We start from the raw sequence: 16,935 nt of genomic DNA on the forward strand, positions 1-16,935 counted from the left end.
CTAGAGAAGACTTTGAATCTGAATATAACCATAAATCATGGGTCAAAAACCATAAATTGAAGACTAAACAAATACCACAACTATAAAAATAATAAAAAAATAATTTACAACTAAGAAATAAATTATTTTTTTAAACCAAAGGTAACAATCCCCTCCACTGCATCTTGTTGTAATTATTGATTTCATTGCGACGTGACTGTATCCTGCTGAACCCATTTAAAATTGGTTTTGGAACCAAAGAACGTACATAAAGCAATACAAAGTCTGTGGTGTGTAAGAAATAGAACTTCAAACACAGGGATTAATACACAAGGATAGCTATTGCTAGATTACTATGTAAAACAAATTTTGGTTGGACACTTGGTCAGTTGTTGCCTTTCAACAAACTGAGTTAGCTAGCATTAGCCTACGCACCTGTGTTCAAGTTTCCTTTCCGAATGTTGATAGAAACTGTGAATCGCGCCAAGCACTTCAGTGTTCGATGCATTGCAATATTTGCATTCTGAGGTTCAAAAATTCTTTTTACTGGACGTCTTGCACAGAAACACCTTATGGTTTGCGTGTGCAAACCGGATAATTGCTGACTCAGCAGACTTCATGAAGGGCATGACTTGACGTGCACAATTTTTGAAAAACATTGAAGCTAATATATGAAAACGGGGTGGGGGAATTAACACGTCAAGACAGAGCCCATTCATATGTGGACTTGAGACCGGAGTCCCGGAGTAGCACTGGGTGATGTATCCCAGTTAACTGATGTCCAGCTGGCATTGCTTTCGTATGAGAGAGAGTTCCGTGAAAAGAGCCGCAATGGTTCAAACGCTAGACAAAAATACTCCATTTTTCAATTGCTAATAAATTCACAATGCTTAACGTGATTATTTTTTTGTCCACAAAACAATGCTACAACTATGATTTGTTCAGTTTTACCGTCATCTGTTACCTTGCAGTGATTCATTTTAATATTCAATTATGAATTAGTCTTACATTAGATGGAAATTGCTGTGATTAAGCCTAATTTCTTTTGTTCTCCCCCGTTGTACAGAGCTGAGAAAACAGAAGTCCTCAGTGATGACCTTCTGCAGGTGACTATAAACATCCTTAAATATTTTCTACTCCATTGCCTGTAGGTCTACATAAATTCTCATTTTGCCAGGATTGCACACAGGCCTCTGGTCTTAATGAGATTATGAATCATCTTATTAAGACTCTATATTTGGCTGTCATCCTTATGTCTGACATGCATTGTGAGCTATAACCGCTTAAACGCCTTGGGCTGGAGGTGTTTGAATAGCTTATAATGATGCCTAAATTACATTTTTGTTGCAGTTCAGTCTGCATGTAGCGCTAGTATAAATACACTGGCCATGCGTTCAAAGAGTGAGAAAGTGTAGTCTTTGTTGGACTGTCCTGTGATCAGTAGAGGGTAATTTAGATTAAGGGCTACTTCAAAATGCCATCTGATTAAGTTAATAGAAAAGTAATCGTAGGTGTGCTTAGAATATCCAGTATGAAAGCAGCTGCATATTTTAAAATGGGTGCAGCTACAGTGTTGTTATGAATTTGCAGCTGAAACTGTCATAAATGCAGTGATGAAGCTCAAATCCCCGAGGGCTGCCCTATTTCACCAGACACCATATGCTGCTGTAGCTCTTTGTGCTGAGTGTTGCCCCTCTACAAATTTGTTTCTTCGCCGTTCCTGTCATTAACGACTTGCTCATACCAGTCAAATGTGCTGTGCACAAAAACGTTAGCTGCACCATCTAAGTTCCGTTTATGGCTAGATGCTAAGCACCCATGTCTGCACCTTTGTTTTTATTGCCTGACCTGTGGTACACTTTGGTAAACACCCTGAAGAAGAAGGGCCGCTAACCTAGCGTGAGGGATTTCCGCTGCTTGTAGTGGCATTCAGTTTCTGTCTCTGTGTGTTTGCTTCTCCAGCTCCTACAGCTGCAGGCATGGAGAAGTACAGGACTCAGGGCAGCCGGGAGCACAGAGCTAACAGCTGGGGTCGTGGGTCAGGGGTCAGAGGTCAGGGAATAAGGACACGACTGGTCCCTGGTTTAGCCGCGCGTTTCCCGTGCGTGGTGGAGCAGGGAAGCCGGCAGTGAACTCGGACTGGGACAGGAATCCCCCGCCTCGCCGGAATGTTCGCAGGAGCAGCTCCTGGCACCCGTTTGCAGGCTGTGTCAGCTGTGGGGGGAGCCCCTGACAGAATGTGTGTGGGGGGGGGGCAGTGGGGGCAGGGAGTGGAGGTGGTTATCTCATCTCCCAGCCAGTGGGATTCCTGAGTCGCCTGGCTGTTTTTTGGAACGCAGTGGCTTTTTTTTTCTTTATGTTTGTGGCGTCTCCCTTCATGCGTTGCCCTTTATTCTGTCGCCCCAGCAGCCCTCAGGAAGAAACCGCTCACAGTTTGTGTTTTTCTGACACCCGGTATTTGTTCAGATGTTTAATTTTTATAGCCCCTCCTCAACTATAAATTGTTTTGCTAGGGAGTGCAGCTCAGGCAAAGCGAGCACACCCACGTTTCAGCTGTAACCCTGCACTGTAACCCTGCATGTCCTCATTTGCAGGCCTGTGGATGTGCCTGTGCTCACAAGCCCTTACCTGTTCGCGGTGATGTTTTGTACACGGATCCCAGGTGGAAACCAAATCATGCATCGCTTAGTTTGTAAGGAAACTGCTTCGTCGACATTTAATCTACGAATGAGATTTTTTTTTCTTTCAAGAATGTTTTTGATGGTGGTTGAGAGTGGTTCAGAGATGCTGTAAAGTATTCGGATATTAGTAACTCGCTCATTAGCCTAAATCCTTTGGGAGTGTTGTTGTGCGGCCTTTGCTGTCTTCACGTTGTCAAGTGCCTCATGGGACGAGAAACGAGGCCGACCGAGGCCCACGAAAGCATCATAGCTTATGTCCCAGGTTAGTCGTGCAGGTCTTTGGGTGCTGAGCTGTTTTACGAGCAGGCAGGAGGCTCAGATTGACGCCAGTCTTAGTCATTTTTCGCAAGACTCATCTGCAGTTTGTGTTCCTTTCACTGACATGTGATGGTGACCCTGCCCCCTCCCCCTCCCCCGCCCCCGCCCCCTCCACACACAGATTGAACGGCGCATGGAGATGGTGCGAAATGTGTCTCACAACACCCACAAGAAGATGGCGTCCTGTCTGCAGGGACACATCGGCACAGATGCCGAGAAGAGACACGTAAGGGCAATATCGGCAAGTCCCTCTAGGCTTGCAGAGGATACGCTGCTTGTATACGAGTCCCCCCCCCCCCCCCCCCCAGGCGTGACAGTGATCACTGGCACAGTAATGCATATGAACTGTTTGCGCCCACAGAAGAAGCTGCCATTGACTGCCCTGTCACAGGCCATGCAGGATGGGGGCAGTCAGTTCGGGGAGGAGTCCCTCATGGGGTGGGTTGTGACCCGCTAGACACGCCGTACACCCTCCACTTCAGTCTCTGCCGCCCACTTTTCACTGTAACTCTGACTCGGAGAATAAAAATACGCAAATGTAGCTGTCTGGATTATATTGTATTATGCAAATTCTGGAATGATTGTACGTACCAAATACCGCTTCAGGCAGTTTTGAAACGTAGTTTTCAATTAATTCCTGCTAATCCATAATGTCATTTTCACTAATATTATTTTAGGGAACATTTTGTGTTGTTGGAAATGTTTGTCATTCTCTGCCTGGTGTGCCCTCTCTCTCTGTCCACCTGGGAATTGTAGATTATTTCTCTGAAAGGTGGATGTGTCTGTGAATTTTGGAGGGCCTGTCCACTTGCCAGTACCTAGTAAATTTTATGGTTTGCTGCTGATTTAGTCACACCTGAGTGTTCATTCACTGCTATAAAATGAATGTCTGATTAACTGCCTGAACAGTCACATACAGAAATAACAAGTAGAATAAAATCCTGTTGACATTGTGTCCTTTTACGTTCATATAAACTGTTGATTGTACAGAGAAAAAATTATTAATTTAAATGATTTAAAAATTCATTTAAATAATTCTATTTGAATTATTTGGATTAGTTATTGAATTCCTGACAGATAATCTATGAAATACCATGTACAGTTTTATTTCTGAATTCTCTGTAAGTACCTACAGTAGGAGACACGCCTGTTTGAGCCGTTTTGCGTTTGGTGGCTCTTCTGGTTTTTCTTGAGTTGCGTTATGCTGGTTTCTCATGTGTGTTGGCAGTAAGATGATGGAGGTCTGTGGAGATGCTGAGCACCGGTTGGCCTCAGAACTGATGCAGTACGAGATGCAGATCGAGAAGGACGTCCTGGACCCCCTCAATCAGTTAGCAGAGGTGGGGCTGTGATCCAATCAGTCTTCCTCTGCTCTAGCCTTCCTTTTGGATCAGATCTGTGCCTTTTTCTCTGTAGTTTTTGCTTTTTGTTTGCATGGCTTAATCAAAAAAGTGTCAGTAGAAAATGGTGGATGTCCAGTGGTGGTGAGCTGGACATGGCTGAATAGCATGCTGCTCTCTCGCCTCCAGGTCGACATTCCTAACATAATAAAGATGAGGAAACAGCTAGCCAGGCTCGTGCTGGATTACGACTCTGCTAGAGCTAGGTAACTTCGCTCATTTGTTCGTGAACGGGTCCACGCAATTGGGTTACGGCCCTCATGATCTCCGTGTGACCTTGTTTGTGGGCTTGTTTACGTCTCTTTTATTTACTAGGTGGTTGCAGGCAACCAAGTCCATAATCTCAGGAACAAACACCCAAGCACTGACAGCCAAGGCAGATTCCCTGAAGGAGGAGGTGGATGAAGCCATGAACAAAGTGGAGGTTTGCAAGGTATCGGCCATCACGTGCACCTGAAGCTCCTTGGCTTCTGTAGCTCGATGGACGGGGTCTGGGACTGGACCTGCTAGGATGGAGATACTCTGCAAACAGGATACACATGATAGTAGGGAAAACCGCAGTGACGAGGCGGGAGTAGCTGCCCCCGCCGGCGGGATGAAGTGAAAGTGCCGCTACTGTTCGGAGGGGGGCCATTTGTTCAGTTATTACAGGCAGGCCTCTCGTATGTCACATGACCCGCAGAATTGGGAGAACACCAGTCAAAATAATATACACCCTTTACTAAGAGTTCTATTTAAGTAAGTCGAACTATTTTAATGGAGTGGTTGTTTTATCGTTTTATTTGATTATCTCTTTATAAGTTAATATAACAGGGCACAAGGCTTTTTTATTGGTCAGTTGAAATTTGAGCAATCATTCAGCACTGGAAATATAAAATACCCACGCAAGTCTTTCACTTCCCTGATCGTTCTCTCTGATGCACCGTGGCGTAGCTGTGGCTGAAGCCCCGTGGCAGCAGGCAAGCTCAGGCACACCCAGCCTATTCGCTTCGCCGACTGACTCCATGCTTAGAGACGTGCCGTTCTGCAATGAAATGGTTTTGGCTCAGTGCCCTTTTCTTTCATTTGAGAAGCAGAATCATCCGGCGAAGTGGCCCCTGTCTCCTCGTTGGACTTTATCAGTTTATTCTTTTGCACATGCGTGTGAGTTAAAGCCAGCAGGCACTCAGGGTTGATGTTTTTATCCCCCTGCTCACCAGGACCAGCTGGCTGCAGACCTGTACAGCTTCTTCTCTAAAGAAGGGGACTATGCACAATATTATGTATCGGTGAGTGGATGCTGACGTCGGTCAAGGCGTGTCGTGTTTTTGTTCATGATCATAATTTATTCATGCACACATCCTATATATTTTGACATTGTAGATAGTGTCTGTTCTCATTTAGCTCATTACGTGGGTTCCCTCAACTGGAATGAATTCTGCGATTCAGATCACTTCCAGTTTCAGACGTCTCTGGGGTGTAAGGTGTCGGGGCAGTAATTTATAATAGTGTCATGTCATATTTCACTAGTGGATGGCGAAGTGCTGACAAGTAGTGAAGTGAAATCATGGGAGTCGCCAAGCATCTGGAAAAATAAATAGCAAGTTCACCCTGGATGTCATACACCTCCGAAAATACTCTTGCCCATGCGGAAGAAGAATCAAATCAGTTTTCATTCTCGTTATGTCTAACTGTCTTTGTCACATGTATATAGTAAATCAGGGCTATTCAAATCACGGTCCTCAAGGGCTGAGCACTGCTGGTTTTCCAGCTTCCCTGTGAGCCAGGTGTGAAGCCTCTGACCAATCAGAATTGGTCATTATTAAACTAAGCACCTGGTAGACGAGAAAACACGGCTTGGATTTGGAATCGAGGGCCAGATTTGAAGAGCCCTGTCATAGATGTTGTCCTCGGTCTCTGCAGTGTGGACCAGCTGAACAGCACACCATTTTGTAACACCCTTGCTTCTTGGCTTGTTTGTTATAGTTATTTTTTACTGTGTATGTCGTTGTTTTTGGTCTCAGCTATTAGAAGCGCAGGCTGATTACCACAGAAGGTCCCTGTCGGTGCTGGAGAGCGTCCTCCCAACTATCCAAGAGCAGCAAGGTAGAGTGCACTGACGCGCTTTACCCACTACGCTCCAGGGCATTAATGCGCTTTACCCACTACACTCCAGGGCATTAATGCGCTTTACCTACTACGCTCCGGGGCATTAATGCGCTTTACCCACTACGCTCCGGGGTATTAATGCGCTTTACCCACTACACTCCAGGGCATTAATGCGCTTTACCTACTACGCTCCGGGGCATTAATGCGCTTTACCCACTACGCTCCGGGGTATTAATGCACTTTACCCACTACGCTCCGGGGCATTAATGCGCTTTACCCACTACGCTCCAGGGCATTAATGCGCTTTACCCACTACACTCCAGGGCATTAATGCGCTTTACCTACTACGCTCCGGGGCATTAATGCGCTTTACCCACTACACTCCAGGGCATTAATGCGCTTTACCTACTACGCTCCGGGGCATTAATGCGCTTTACCCACTACGCTCCGGGGTATTAATGCGCTTTACCCACTACACTCCGGGGCATTAATGCGCTTTACCTACTACGCTCCGGGGCATTAATGCGCTTTACCCACTACGCTCCGGGGCATTAATGCGCTTTACCCACTACACTCCGGGGCATTAATGCGCTTTACCCACTACGCTCCGGGGCATTAATGCGCTTTACCCACTACGCTCCGGGGCATTAATGCGCTTTACCCACTACGCTCCGGGGCATTAATGCGCTTTACCCACTACGCTCCGGGGCATTAATGCGCTTTACCCACTACGCTCCGGGGCATTAATGCGCTTTACCCACTACGCTCCGGGGCATTAATTCGCTTTATCTACTACGCTCCGGGGCATTAATGCGCTTTACCTACTACGCTCCGGGGCATTAATGCGCTTTACCTACTACGCTCCGGGGCATTAATGCGCTTTACCCACTACGCTCCGGGGCATTAATGCGCTTTATCCACTACGCTCCGGGGCATTAATGCGCTTTACCCACTACGCTCTGGGGCATTAATGCGCTTTACCCACCGCAATTTGGTACATTAACATGCTATAGATCAGTCATCATGAGGTTGATATAGAACTAGCTTCTGTACAAAGCAAGTTAAGGAGCACATATTATGCACTGTGTCTGTAGTACTATACGACTGGGGTCAATAGGGTTGTAGCATTTGAGGTTTGCATTTACATTTTCTAGTTGGCAAGCCCAGTCCATTAATCATGTGTCCAGAATTGAAGCTCTGTAATCATCTCAAAGAATAATAATAATTTTTTATGAGTAACTTTAATTTATAGCCTTTATTTTGTTTTTCTGTGTGTCCCCCCCATGCTTACTAGATAGGCTTGAGATCTCAGGCACGCGCCCCCCACCCCGCCCTGGCTCTAGCATGCTATGAGGACACTCAGACATTCTGGCAGTTGTGTCAGAAAGCCCCTTGGGGTTTCCAGCCCAGCGAAGTAGGGCTTACCCTGAAGGAAGCTTATTAGCTCGTTAGCATCCGGGGGGCCTGTTTGCATAGGACTCCAACATGTGGATGGCTGAGCCCCCAGCTAGCTTCATTCTTTCTTTATCAACACCCTATCCTTCCAACCATTTTATCCCAGTCAGGGTCTCAGTCGACACCCTCTTTTTAATAAAATGCTATCTAAACATCAGTGGAGGACTCCCTGTATTATTTGTAATGGAGGCTGGTTTATTATTATTGTTATTATTATTAAGTGCTTTATATTTACAGTAGAGTGTGACTGAAGGTGTTTCTGTGGCCCCACTTTACACTGATGCTTCTATGAGGCAGACTCCTGGACCGAGAAGCCCGCCTTCGGGACGGCCCTAGAGGAGCACCTGAAGCGGAGCGGCCGGGAGGTCGCCCTGCCCCTCGAAGCTTGCGTCATGATGCTTCTGGAGACAGGCATGAAGGAGGAGGTGGGTGACGGGTATTTTGACACGGATACTCGGGATGACGCCAAGCGTGCAGGAGCAGATTAGTGCAGAGTGGATGACAGGAGCAGTTCTCATCGTGTCTATGACAGGGAATGCTTCACAGCTTTTTAAGCCTTTTCATAACCCTAAATGGTGGATCATATTGCTTTAAAAGGTCCTCGTTTTCTACTATTTCAGTTTAAAAGCACTTAGAAATAGTCGTCCCTTAATATGAAAAAAAAAAGAGGATTAAACCCGTGAAATGTGTCTGGCTTAAAGGTGAGGTGCGGTTTCATGTTTGGCAATATGTATCGCTTCTCTTTCTGTGAAGATACCAGCCGCTACTTTCAGTGTCTAAGTATACAATTGAAACTAGACATGTCTCCATGGCCTGTTTGTTTCAACACACTGCTTCTGGCTTTAGCTTTTGTTTCTTATTGTTTTCTTTTTCGTTATGTTGCCGTAGTCTCTTTGGTGCTCGGTGGCACTTCGTTGATGCATCGTGACGCATCGGCCGGTTCCTGCGAGAGCATAGTGGCGGGTTAGCGATCAAAGTTAGCCCGATGCTAACCGACGTGCTTCTTGTCTCAGGGCCTGTTCAGAATTGCCGCCGGGGCCTCCAAGCTGAAGAAGCTGAAGGCAGCCCTCGACTGCTCTACCTCGCAGTTAGAAGAGTTCTACTCCGACCCACATGCAGTTGCCGGTATGAACGTTTCTCACCAAGGCCCTCGTTCTCTTCCCATCCACTTGACGACCCCAGACGTTCCCAGTTATTACACCTGCAAAGCTTATCTTGGCATGTAAATGTGTGTGATCAGCAATTTTTGGGGTCGTCAAGGGTAGGGTTGCGAGTAATGTTCTGTTGTGTGTTTTCATAATGTGTTCTGGGTAACACTAGGGACAGTTGAAGAGAAATTTTCCGAAGCTCACTCAGTCCATTTTTCCCCCTTTTTTGTTGTTTTTGAGATGAGACTGCCAATGACCTAAAGTCAAGCTCTCTGCAGTATTGTAATTTGACAGAGAACTTTCGTTAAATTTCCAGAACTCACTAAGTCCACAGAAAGGGGTACTTGGTTATGAATTTACGCCGTCCATGTATCCTGTGTACTGAGTGAGTTTTGGAAATTTGCATTACTAGAGCTCAGTGAAACTTCAGTGGGACGGCTGTTCGCTGTCATTTATCCATGATACATGCAGTGGAGCATCACCTTCAAGCCCCATGAACATAAAATTACTGTGAAGTTGAAGGTAGCATGATCTGGTGTTGGCATTCATGCACGCGTGGCACGGCTGCAGGTCACACTTATCTGCACGGCAGTCACACACCTGCCCAGTCACACTCCATGTCTCTGTATGCGAGTCTCACACTAAATGTTGTGTTGTCTGACCAGGGGCGCTGAAGTCCTACCTGAGGGAGCTGCCCGAACCTCTCATGACCTTCCATCTGTATGACGAATGGATACAGGCGTCCAAGTAAGATGAGGAATGCCCCTCTTTACCCAGTCACCCAGATTGATAGATACTTTTTTATGGTCTTAATCGCTGACGCTTGACCGAAGGCGTTTGTACCTACAGTGTGTCCGATCCTGACAAGAGACTTCAGGCCTTATGGGTGACTTGTGACAAATTGCCAAAGAACCATAAAGTGAATTTCAGGTGCGTGTCCGGCGTTAATCATGGGAAGTAATCAGTTTTGACTGTAAATACTTCTCTAACGTGAATGTTTTAATTTTCCTAAATAAAATTAAATTGCATTATAGTACTGGCCTCCAATGACAGTTTAAAGGCCTCATTTGCTTTGGCTCTGCTTCAGGTACCTCATCAAGTTCCTGGCCAAACTGGCTCAAGAGAGTGAAATCAACAAGATGACTCCAAGCAACATTGCCATTGTGTTGGGGCCCAATTTGCTGTGGGCCAAAACCGAAGGGTAAGGGGCATGTAGCAGATGGAGAAGGAAGCTCTCTTTTAAAGATTATTGATGTCCTGTTTGTTGTTGAGAGGTTTTTCAGTGTGTTCGTCACTGGCTTATACAGTGTATCACAAATCGTTTGGCTGTCCACTGCATGTTCTGCCTCTCCTAGCAGCTCTTCCCTCTTATAGAGCCATACTGGGATTCTAATTTTGTGATATACATACACTGGCCACTTTTATAGGTGCATCTTGCTAGTATTTGGTTGGACCCCCTTTTCCCTTCAGAACTGCCTTAATTCTTTGTAGCATAGATTCAGCAAGGTGCTTGAAACATTCCTCAGAGACTTTGGTCCATGTTGATACGATAGCATCATGCAGTTACTGCAGATTTGTCAGCCACACCTTTGTTATTCGAATCTCCTGTTCCACCACATCCCACAGGTGCTCAACTGGATTGAGATCTGGTGATTGTGGAGGCCATTTGAGTGCAGTGAACTCATTGTCATGTTCAGGAGACCAGTCTGAGGTGATAGGAGCTTTGTGACATGGTGTGTTATCCTGCTGGAAGTGGCCATTAGAAGCTGGGTACATTGTGGTCATAATGGGATGGACATGGTCAGTAACAATACTCTGGTAGGCTGTAGGATTTAAATAATACTCATTTGGTACTAAGGGGTCCTTAAAGTGTAAGAAAATATCCCCCACACCATTTCACCACCACTAGCCTGAGTATTTGATACAAGGCTGGATGGATATTTCATGTTGTTTACACCCAATTATGATCCTACTGTTTGAACGTTACAGAAGTAATCGAGACTCATCTGACCAGGCAATGTTTTTACTATGTTCTATTGTCCAATTTTGCTGAGGCTGTGCCCACTGTAGCCTCAGTTTCCTGTCCTTGGCTAACAGGAATGACACCTGTTTTGGCACCTGGTCTGGTCTTCTGCTGCTGTAGCCCAGGTGCTCTTCTGCGTACCTTGGTTGTAATAGTTGGTTATTAGTTATTGTTATCTTTCTATCAGCCAGAACCAGTCTGGCCATTCTTCTCAGACCTCCTGTCATCAACAAGGCATTTTCCCCCAGAGAACCGTCGCTCATGGGTGTTTTTTTTCCCACCCATTCTCTGTAAACCCTAAAGAAGGTTGCGTGTGAAAATCCCAGTAGATGAGCAGTTTCTGAAATAGCCTGTCTGGCACCAACAACCATGCCACGTTCAAAGTCACTCAAATTACCTTTCTCTCTTGTTCTAGTGTTTGACCATATGACCATTAATTGAAGCTCCTGATCTGTATCTGCGTGATTTTATACATTGTGCTGCTGACATATGATTGGCTGATTTAGATATTTGCTTCAACGAACGTATATACTTAAAGTGGCCAGTGAGTATACACATATACCACATATACTACAGTTTTTGCAGTATTTGTGATTTTTTTTGCAGTTTTAGCTTAGTATTAGGCATCCAAAAATGCTTCCTAAAGGCATCTTTTCCTTGCTAACAATCCATCCTGTCTCAACTACAGAGGGTGTTTTGTGACAGTATTCAATAAATAAATGTCATGTAAATGATTAGCTAAATTGTAATTAAAATTGTCATTATGATCCTTTTAATCGTTATTTAAATGCATTGGAAGCTAAGTCACAACAGATCGATCTCGCCTAGTCGATTGAATTCTCATCTATAACGGTGTTTTGCCTGTTCCGTCCTGGGGCTGAATTACATCCTAACTTCCCAAATTCTTAAACAAACTCTCCTAACTTTAGGATAACATTACGCTGTCCTAACTTTCACTGGCCACTATATAATGTTAGCTATAGCTAAACTTATTTAACCTGTATGGCTGCTCTTTTATTGCTTTTACACAACCAATAAAGTCTACAGGGTCCTCTCATGATATACCGCTAATATTATGTATATCGTGACATTTTTTAATATATCATGGGAATGAATTACAGTAGTTCCTCGTATCCACGGTTTCAGTCATCCTTGGTTTACCTTGGTCCAAAAAAACAAAACTTTAAATGTGTAACAGTACGTTTTCTTCCTATTTCCTTCATCCTTTGAATTCGCCAAATATTTCTTTATTGTTGTATCATCTCTGAAGAATTAGGCTAAAATGTCAGAATTCCTTTCATTTGAGAAAGTACAGTACTGTACAGTAATATACTATGTACTGTATTATCACTGTATTTTTTATCGTTATGTCATGAGCAGGGCTATGTAGCTATTGTGATGAGAGTTCATTTAAGATTTTGGGAAGTTAAGAAGCTTATGTAATACACTCTTCCTTTCTTAAGTTAGGATAGGAAGAATGACTTTGGACCCGTTCATCTATAATGTTATTTTTTCCCTAAATAAGGTCCTAACTCTGTTACCAAACAATCAAGATAAGATCTGTAAGTTAGGAAGTTTCTGTTATACAGCCCCAGGATGGAACAGACAAAATGCGGTTCTAAATGAAAATTCAATCGACTAGGCGAAATCGATCAGGTGTAACTTAGTATGCAATGTAATCAGTTAGATGGTAAGTTTCTTTAGAGCCCAACCACTGAGTATGATGGGTTACTCTGACAGATCATTTTAATGGTTGCTGGTATCATTTAAATTGAAATTTTAACAATCATTTAAATAACGTAAGTGACTATTTAAACGATTATTTAAATGACATACATATTGTCAGAAAGCATCCCCCGTACTCGACAGGTCCTTATGTAACAGGGTGTGTTGGAACCCTTCTGTCTTTAGCTTTGACCTCTGCTTTGTAGCTGTGCCGTTCAGCCTCTCTGGAGATGCCTTGACCTTCTGCCTTTCCGCAGCCGTCCTTGTCTTCCTGCCTGCCTAAGCCGTGGCTGACAGGCCGTTCGGATTCCGCGGCTAATCGTCCCATAAAGTGCTTTCGTCTGTTGTTTTCGCCTGTGTTGTCCTCGACACCCCACTCCGCTCATTCAGGCACCTTGAGCTAGGCCCCATTTTACTGGTTCTGTTTGAAGCAGGTCTCGTCTTCTCTTCCAGAGTCTCCTAATTTACTTCGAGACTCATTATCTTTCACTTTTGTGTTACAGGATGTTGTCGATTCCCCCACATTGTCTGTGTTTCAGTTCTGTCTTTTTTTTACCATTTTGATGGTCTTATATAAATCTTACTTCTTGAATTATTTAACTTTTTCTTAATTTCTTGATCATGTTACAGTTTTCTTCCCAAATGTCTGATCGTCGGCAGACTCTGCAGTGTGTTTCTCATTTTGCTCTAATGAAATGCGGCTTGTAATTGACTGATCTGTGCTGAGCTATGAAAATTACGATCTTATGGAAATTTGGCTGCGCTCAGTGCTCTGTGCTCGGTCTGAGAATCCGCTTCCTCCTATAAATCATACAGCTGCATTTTTATTTCCCTTTAAACCGAGTGTCGTTTTACAGTGTGATGTTGAAAGTTGTCTGCGCTGCAGCGAACTTTGGCATTGGCTGTTGGCTTTCAGGAAGAGCTTCTGTTTATACAAATACAGATGTGTCTCTCCCGTTTGTGGCCAATACGTGTCCAGTGACTGAGAGGATAATAATGGAAATAAAGGACTGTGTGTGTGTGTGTTTTAATTCGTGTTTCTGTATCTCCTTACCAAGGAGCCTGGCGGAGATGGCAGCTGCCACTTCCGTTCATGTGGTGACCATAATCGAACCCATCATCCAACACGCGGCCTGGTTCTTCCCCGATGGTACGACCCCCCCTCTCTTATTCGCCCACGGCATAGCGCTCAAAGGGCTTTGGTGTCTTATTTAAGAGTTTCCTGTCTCGCAGTTGTTAAAGTATGTTTACATTGCTCTAATGATGTTTATTGAGAAGCAATTAGAAGATGGATGGATGTTTGTTTATAAAGAAGCTCGTACTGATGGGGGTTTTATCGAAAGTGGTCATATGTATGGGGAAATGCTTAATATGCTGCCAGGCGCCATTAATTATGTTTAAAAATAATAATAATAATAATTAAATAAATGTATGTAAAAATAAATTTTGGGCAGCTGCGTGCCTGGCAGCACTACTCTACCTAGTGCGCACTGTGTGCCGTACGATAGTTGCTGGAATGGAGCCCAGTCGTGTGTCGGGGATGGTCTGTCATGGAAAAGTGGCAGATGTAACACCAGGACTCGCTGTGCCTTCCAGATGTGGACTTCAATGTGTCAGGCATGTTTGCGATGCCCACGCCCACTGCAAACCACACCAACCACCTAGGCGCACCCGAGACGGAGTCGGGTGCCACTGACAGGAAGCGGCCCGGCAGCGGGTCAGCGCCGGAGGCCGAGGTCACACGCAGAGACAGGTATCCATCCCACCACAGGGCTGCCAGCAGGCAGGACTCAAGATCCGCTGTGTCCGCCTTCTATGTTGTGGCAGAGGAGTCCATTGTAGTTATGCAGGACTGAGTGGACAATGTTTAACTACATTCCATTTTCCACATTTTTATGTGTGTTGAAAGCCAAAGGAATAAAATTCATTTTAATTGATACAATTCTAAAAAAAGAAAAAATCCATTAATCTCATAACTGCAGCCCAGTACTGGGTAAGCAGTTATGGAAGATGGATGACTTTGTGCTGGCAGGTGCTGTGTCTAGTGGAATTTGTTTGTGTAGTTCTCTTTATAAGAGCTCATTGCTGCATTGGTATATATCCTCATATGTTTACATGGCTCCTGTCCTCTGTAGTGTCATTCTAACCAGAGTGTTGGCATTTTTCATTTCAAACAAATGGTCCGTTGACATCATGTCCGTTGAGAAATGTTCTCATGCTGAAACAGATATAAAGCTACAATTTTACTGCTAATTGTTTAAATCTGAGATTTCTCAAATTGGATACATCCCTAAAATTCAAATTCTTAGGTAATCATCAACAAGGCCAGAGTTTAGGGCTTTTTGCAATACATACATGTAAAATGCCAACAATGCCGACCACATAATTTCTTTACTCCATTTCAATCAATGCTTTTCCACTCTTAATTTCAGGGCCAAGTGGAACCAATGAGGTTTTTTTTGCCCAATAGTCATGTGACTTTTAAACCCCCCCCCCCCTCCCGGGGGCCCTTTCTCATGTCTACATGCTTGCTGTTTCTGTGCTTGCTGCATTCTGTATGTTGGAGTATTTTAAAATGGCCTTTGCAGTTTACTACTAATAAAATTATTAAGTATTATTAAGTTATTAAAGCTCTTTTTTCCACTTCCTTTCCACATATCATATCCTGCACATATTGCTTGATTAGAAATGGAACAAATATAAGTAAATTTATATATATATATATATATACATATAATACACACTTCCATTTAAGTCTGTCGCTCTGTCTAAACAGGCTTATTTAGTAGCATATTTGTGTAATGGTCCAGTCTGTACATGGAGGGGGAGGAACTCCGGTCCAGTCTGTACATGGAGGGGGAGGAACTCCGGTCCAGTCTGTACATGGAGGGGGAGGAACTCCGGTCCAGTCTGTACATGGAGGGGGAGGAACTCCGGTCCAGTCTGTCCTTGGGATCCGCTGGCCTTTGTTCTCCCTCATATTTTCCTGGATGTGCTCAAAGCATCATTTGGACAGGAACAGAGCTCTCCCGGTGTTCCTGATGTCAGTATTCATACTGTGTTGGAAGGCCTTGAGTTCCCCGCCCTCTGCTGTACGGGCCCCTGTCCTCTTTGCTGTCCTGGGGTCCTGGTGTGCCTCTCTCTTCCTGCAGTTTTCATACCTGGCCCTGGTGTGTCTCCATCTCGTCTCTTTAGCTCCGCTAACAAATTATCGGACCACACCCCGCGTAGAGGCGGCACTCTTAATAGAAAGCAGCACGTTTCCCCTGCGTTCCAGCCCCCCCTACCGCCGGTTGAGGCTGGGGGGGCTGCCCTGGTGCAGCCTCTGGCCGAGCTTCAGCTCCAGCAGCAGGCTCAGCCTGCGGCCGTAGATCCCTGCCTGCTCAGCCTGGTGCTGGCTATGCAGGGGCCCCTAAGCCACAACCCGGATGAGAGCTGGTAAGGACTGCTACAGAAACTAGAGGCCTGCTGCATGCTCTCAGTCAACGGTCCACTTTTCCTTCCAACTAATTCCGATTTCTTTTCACCTTTTATTGTTCATAGTTGAATATATATTTTTTATGCAAATCCTTGTTTTCTCACCCAGTCCTGAACTGGATACAGGAAGCCTTCATGAAAGAGTACGGCTAAGTCTGGAGCAGCTTCCACCTGTGGGATCTTTCTGTGACTTTTTTTTTTTGCTGGTCTGACAGCACAATCCCGCCACTCTCTTAATTGCTGTTTTCACAAGAGCCCCCTCTAGCTGCCTTAAGCATGCACTGCACTCTAGTCTCTGAAGCCTTCCTCTCTCCTGTGAACACTTTGCATGCTCTGCCTTGCTACATGATACTATTGTTTAATTTTTTTCCATGTTTGGTGTCAAATTGTATGAGTTAATGCTTTAACTTAAATGAACTGTATAGATCAGTGGTTCCCAATCCGGGTCTCGGGGACCTTTAACCGGTCCATGTTTTTGCTCCCTGCCAGACAGTCCACATTTTTCATGGTAGGGAGCAAAAGTCTTGACTGTCTGTGGTTCCCTGCGGATCAGATTGGGAAACACCGGTATAGGTGAACAGGAATGAATATCAGTGTCATGTTCAACATGTTCACTGCTGCTTTCGTCAGACCTGACTTTT

The 16,935-nt window shown here is 44.7% G+C and overlaps 1 protein-coding gene across 4 annotated transcripts in view; it reads left to right on the top strand.

The window, feature by feature from the left end:
* The window catches only part of LOC111842544 (rho GTPase-activating protein 17-like), a 37,571-nt gene that overhangs the window by 14,898 nt on the left and 5,738 nt on the right, over positions 1–16,935 (top strand). For 2 of the 4 annotated variants that reach the window (XM_023809256.2, XM_023809258.2), the window contains exons 2-17: positions 1,046–1,085; positions 3,100–3,204; positions 3,340–3,416; positions 4,207–4,318; positions 4,508–4,584; positions 4,694–4,811; positions 5,578–5,646; positions 6,382–6,463; positions 8,219–8,346; positions 8,935–9,046; positions 9,735–9,816; positions 9,919–9,999; positions 10,157–10,270; positions 13,876–13,967; positions 14,414–14,570; positions 16,013–16,255. In XM_023809256.2, coding sequence (XP_023665024.1) covers positions 1,046–1,085; positions 3,100–3,204; positions 3,340–3,416; positions 4,207–4,318; positions 4,508–4,584; positions 4,694–4,811; positions 5,578–5,646; positions 6,382–6,463; positions 8,219–8,346; positions 8,935–9,046; positions 9,735–9,816; positions 9,919–9,999; positions 10,157–10,270; positions 13,876–13,967; positions 14,414–14,570; positions 16,013–16,255 — 1,689 coding nt within the window. Of the gene's footprint in view, positions 1–1,045; positions 1,086–3,099; positions 3,205–3,339; positions 3,417–4,206; positions 4,319–4,507; positions 4,585–4,693; positions 4,812–5,577; positions 5,647–6,381; positions 6,464–8,218; positions 8,347–8,934; positions 9,047–9,734; positions 9,817–9,918; positions 10,000–10,156; positions 10,271–13,875; positions 13,968–14,413; positions 14,571–15,249; positions 15,435–16,012; positions 16,256–16,935 lie in introns of those variants that run through there. The other 2 variants (XM_023809260.2, XM_023809259.2) reach the window with 2 other exon arrangements.

This window comes from Paramormyrops kingsleyae, chromosome 5 (genome assembly GCF_048594095.1).
Source record: "Paramormyrops kingsleyae isolate MSU_618 chromosome 5, PKINGS_0.4, whole genome shotgun sequence".
NCBI classification, from domain to species: Eukaryota; Metazoa; Chordata; class Actinopteri; order Osteoglossiformes; family Mormyridae; genus Paramormyrops; species Paramormyrops kingsleyae.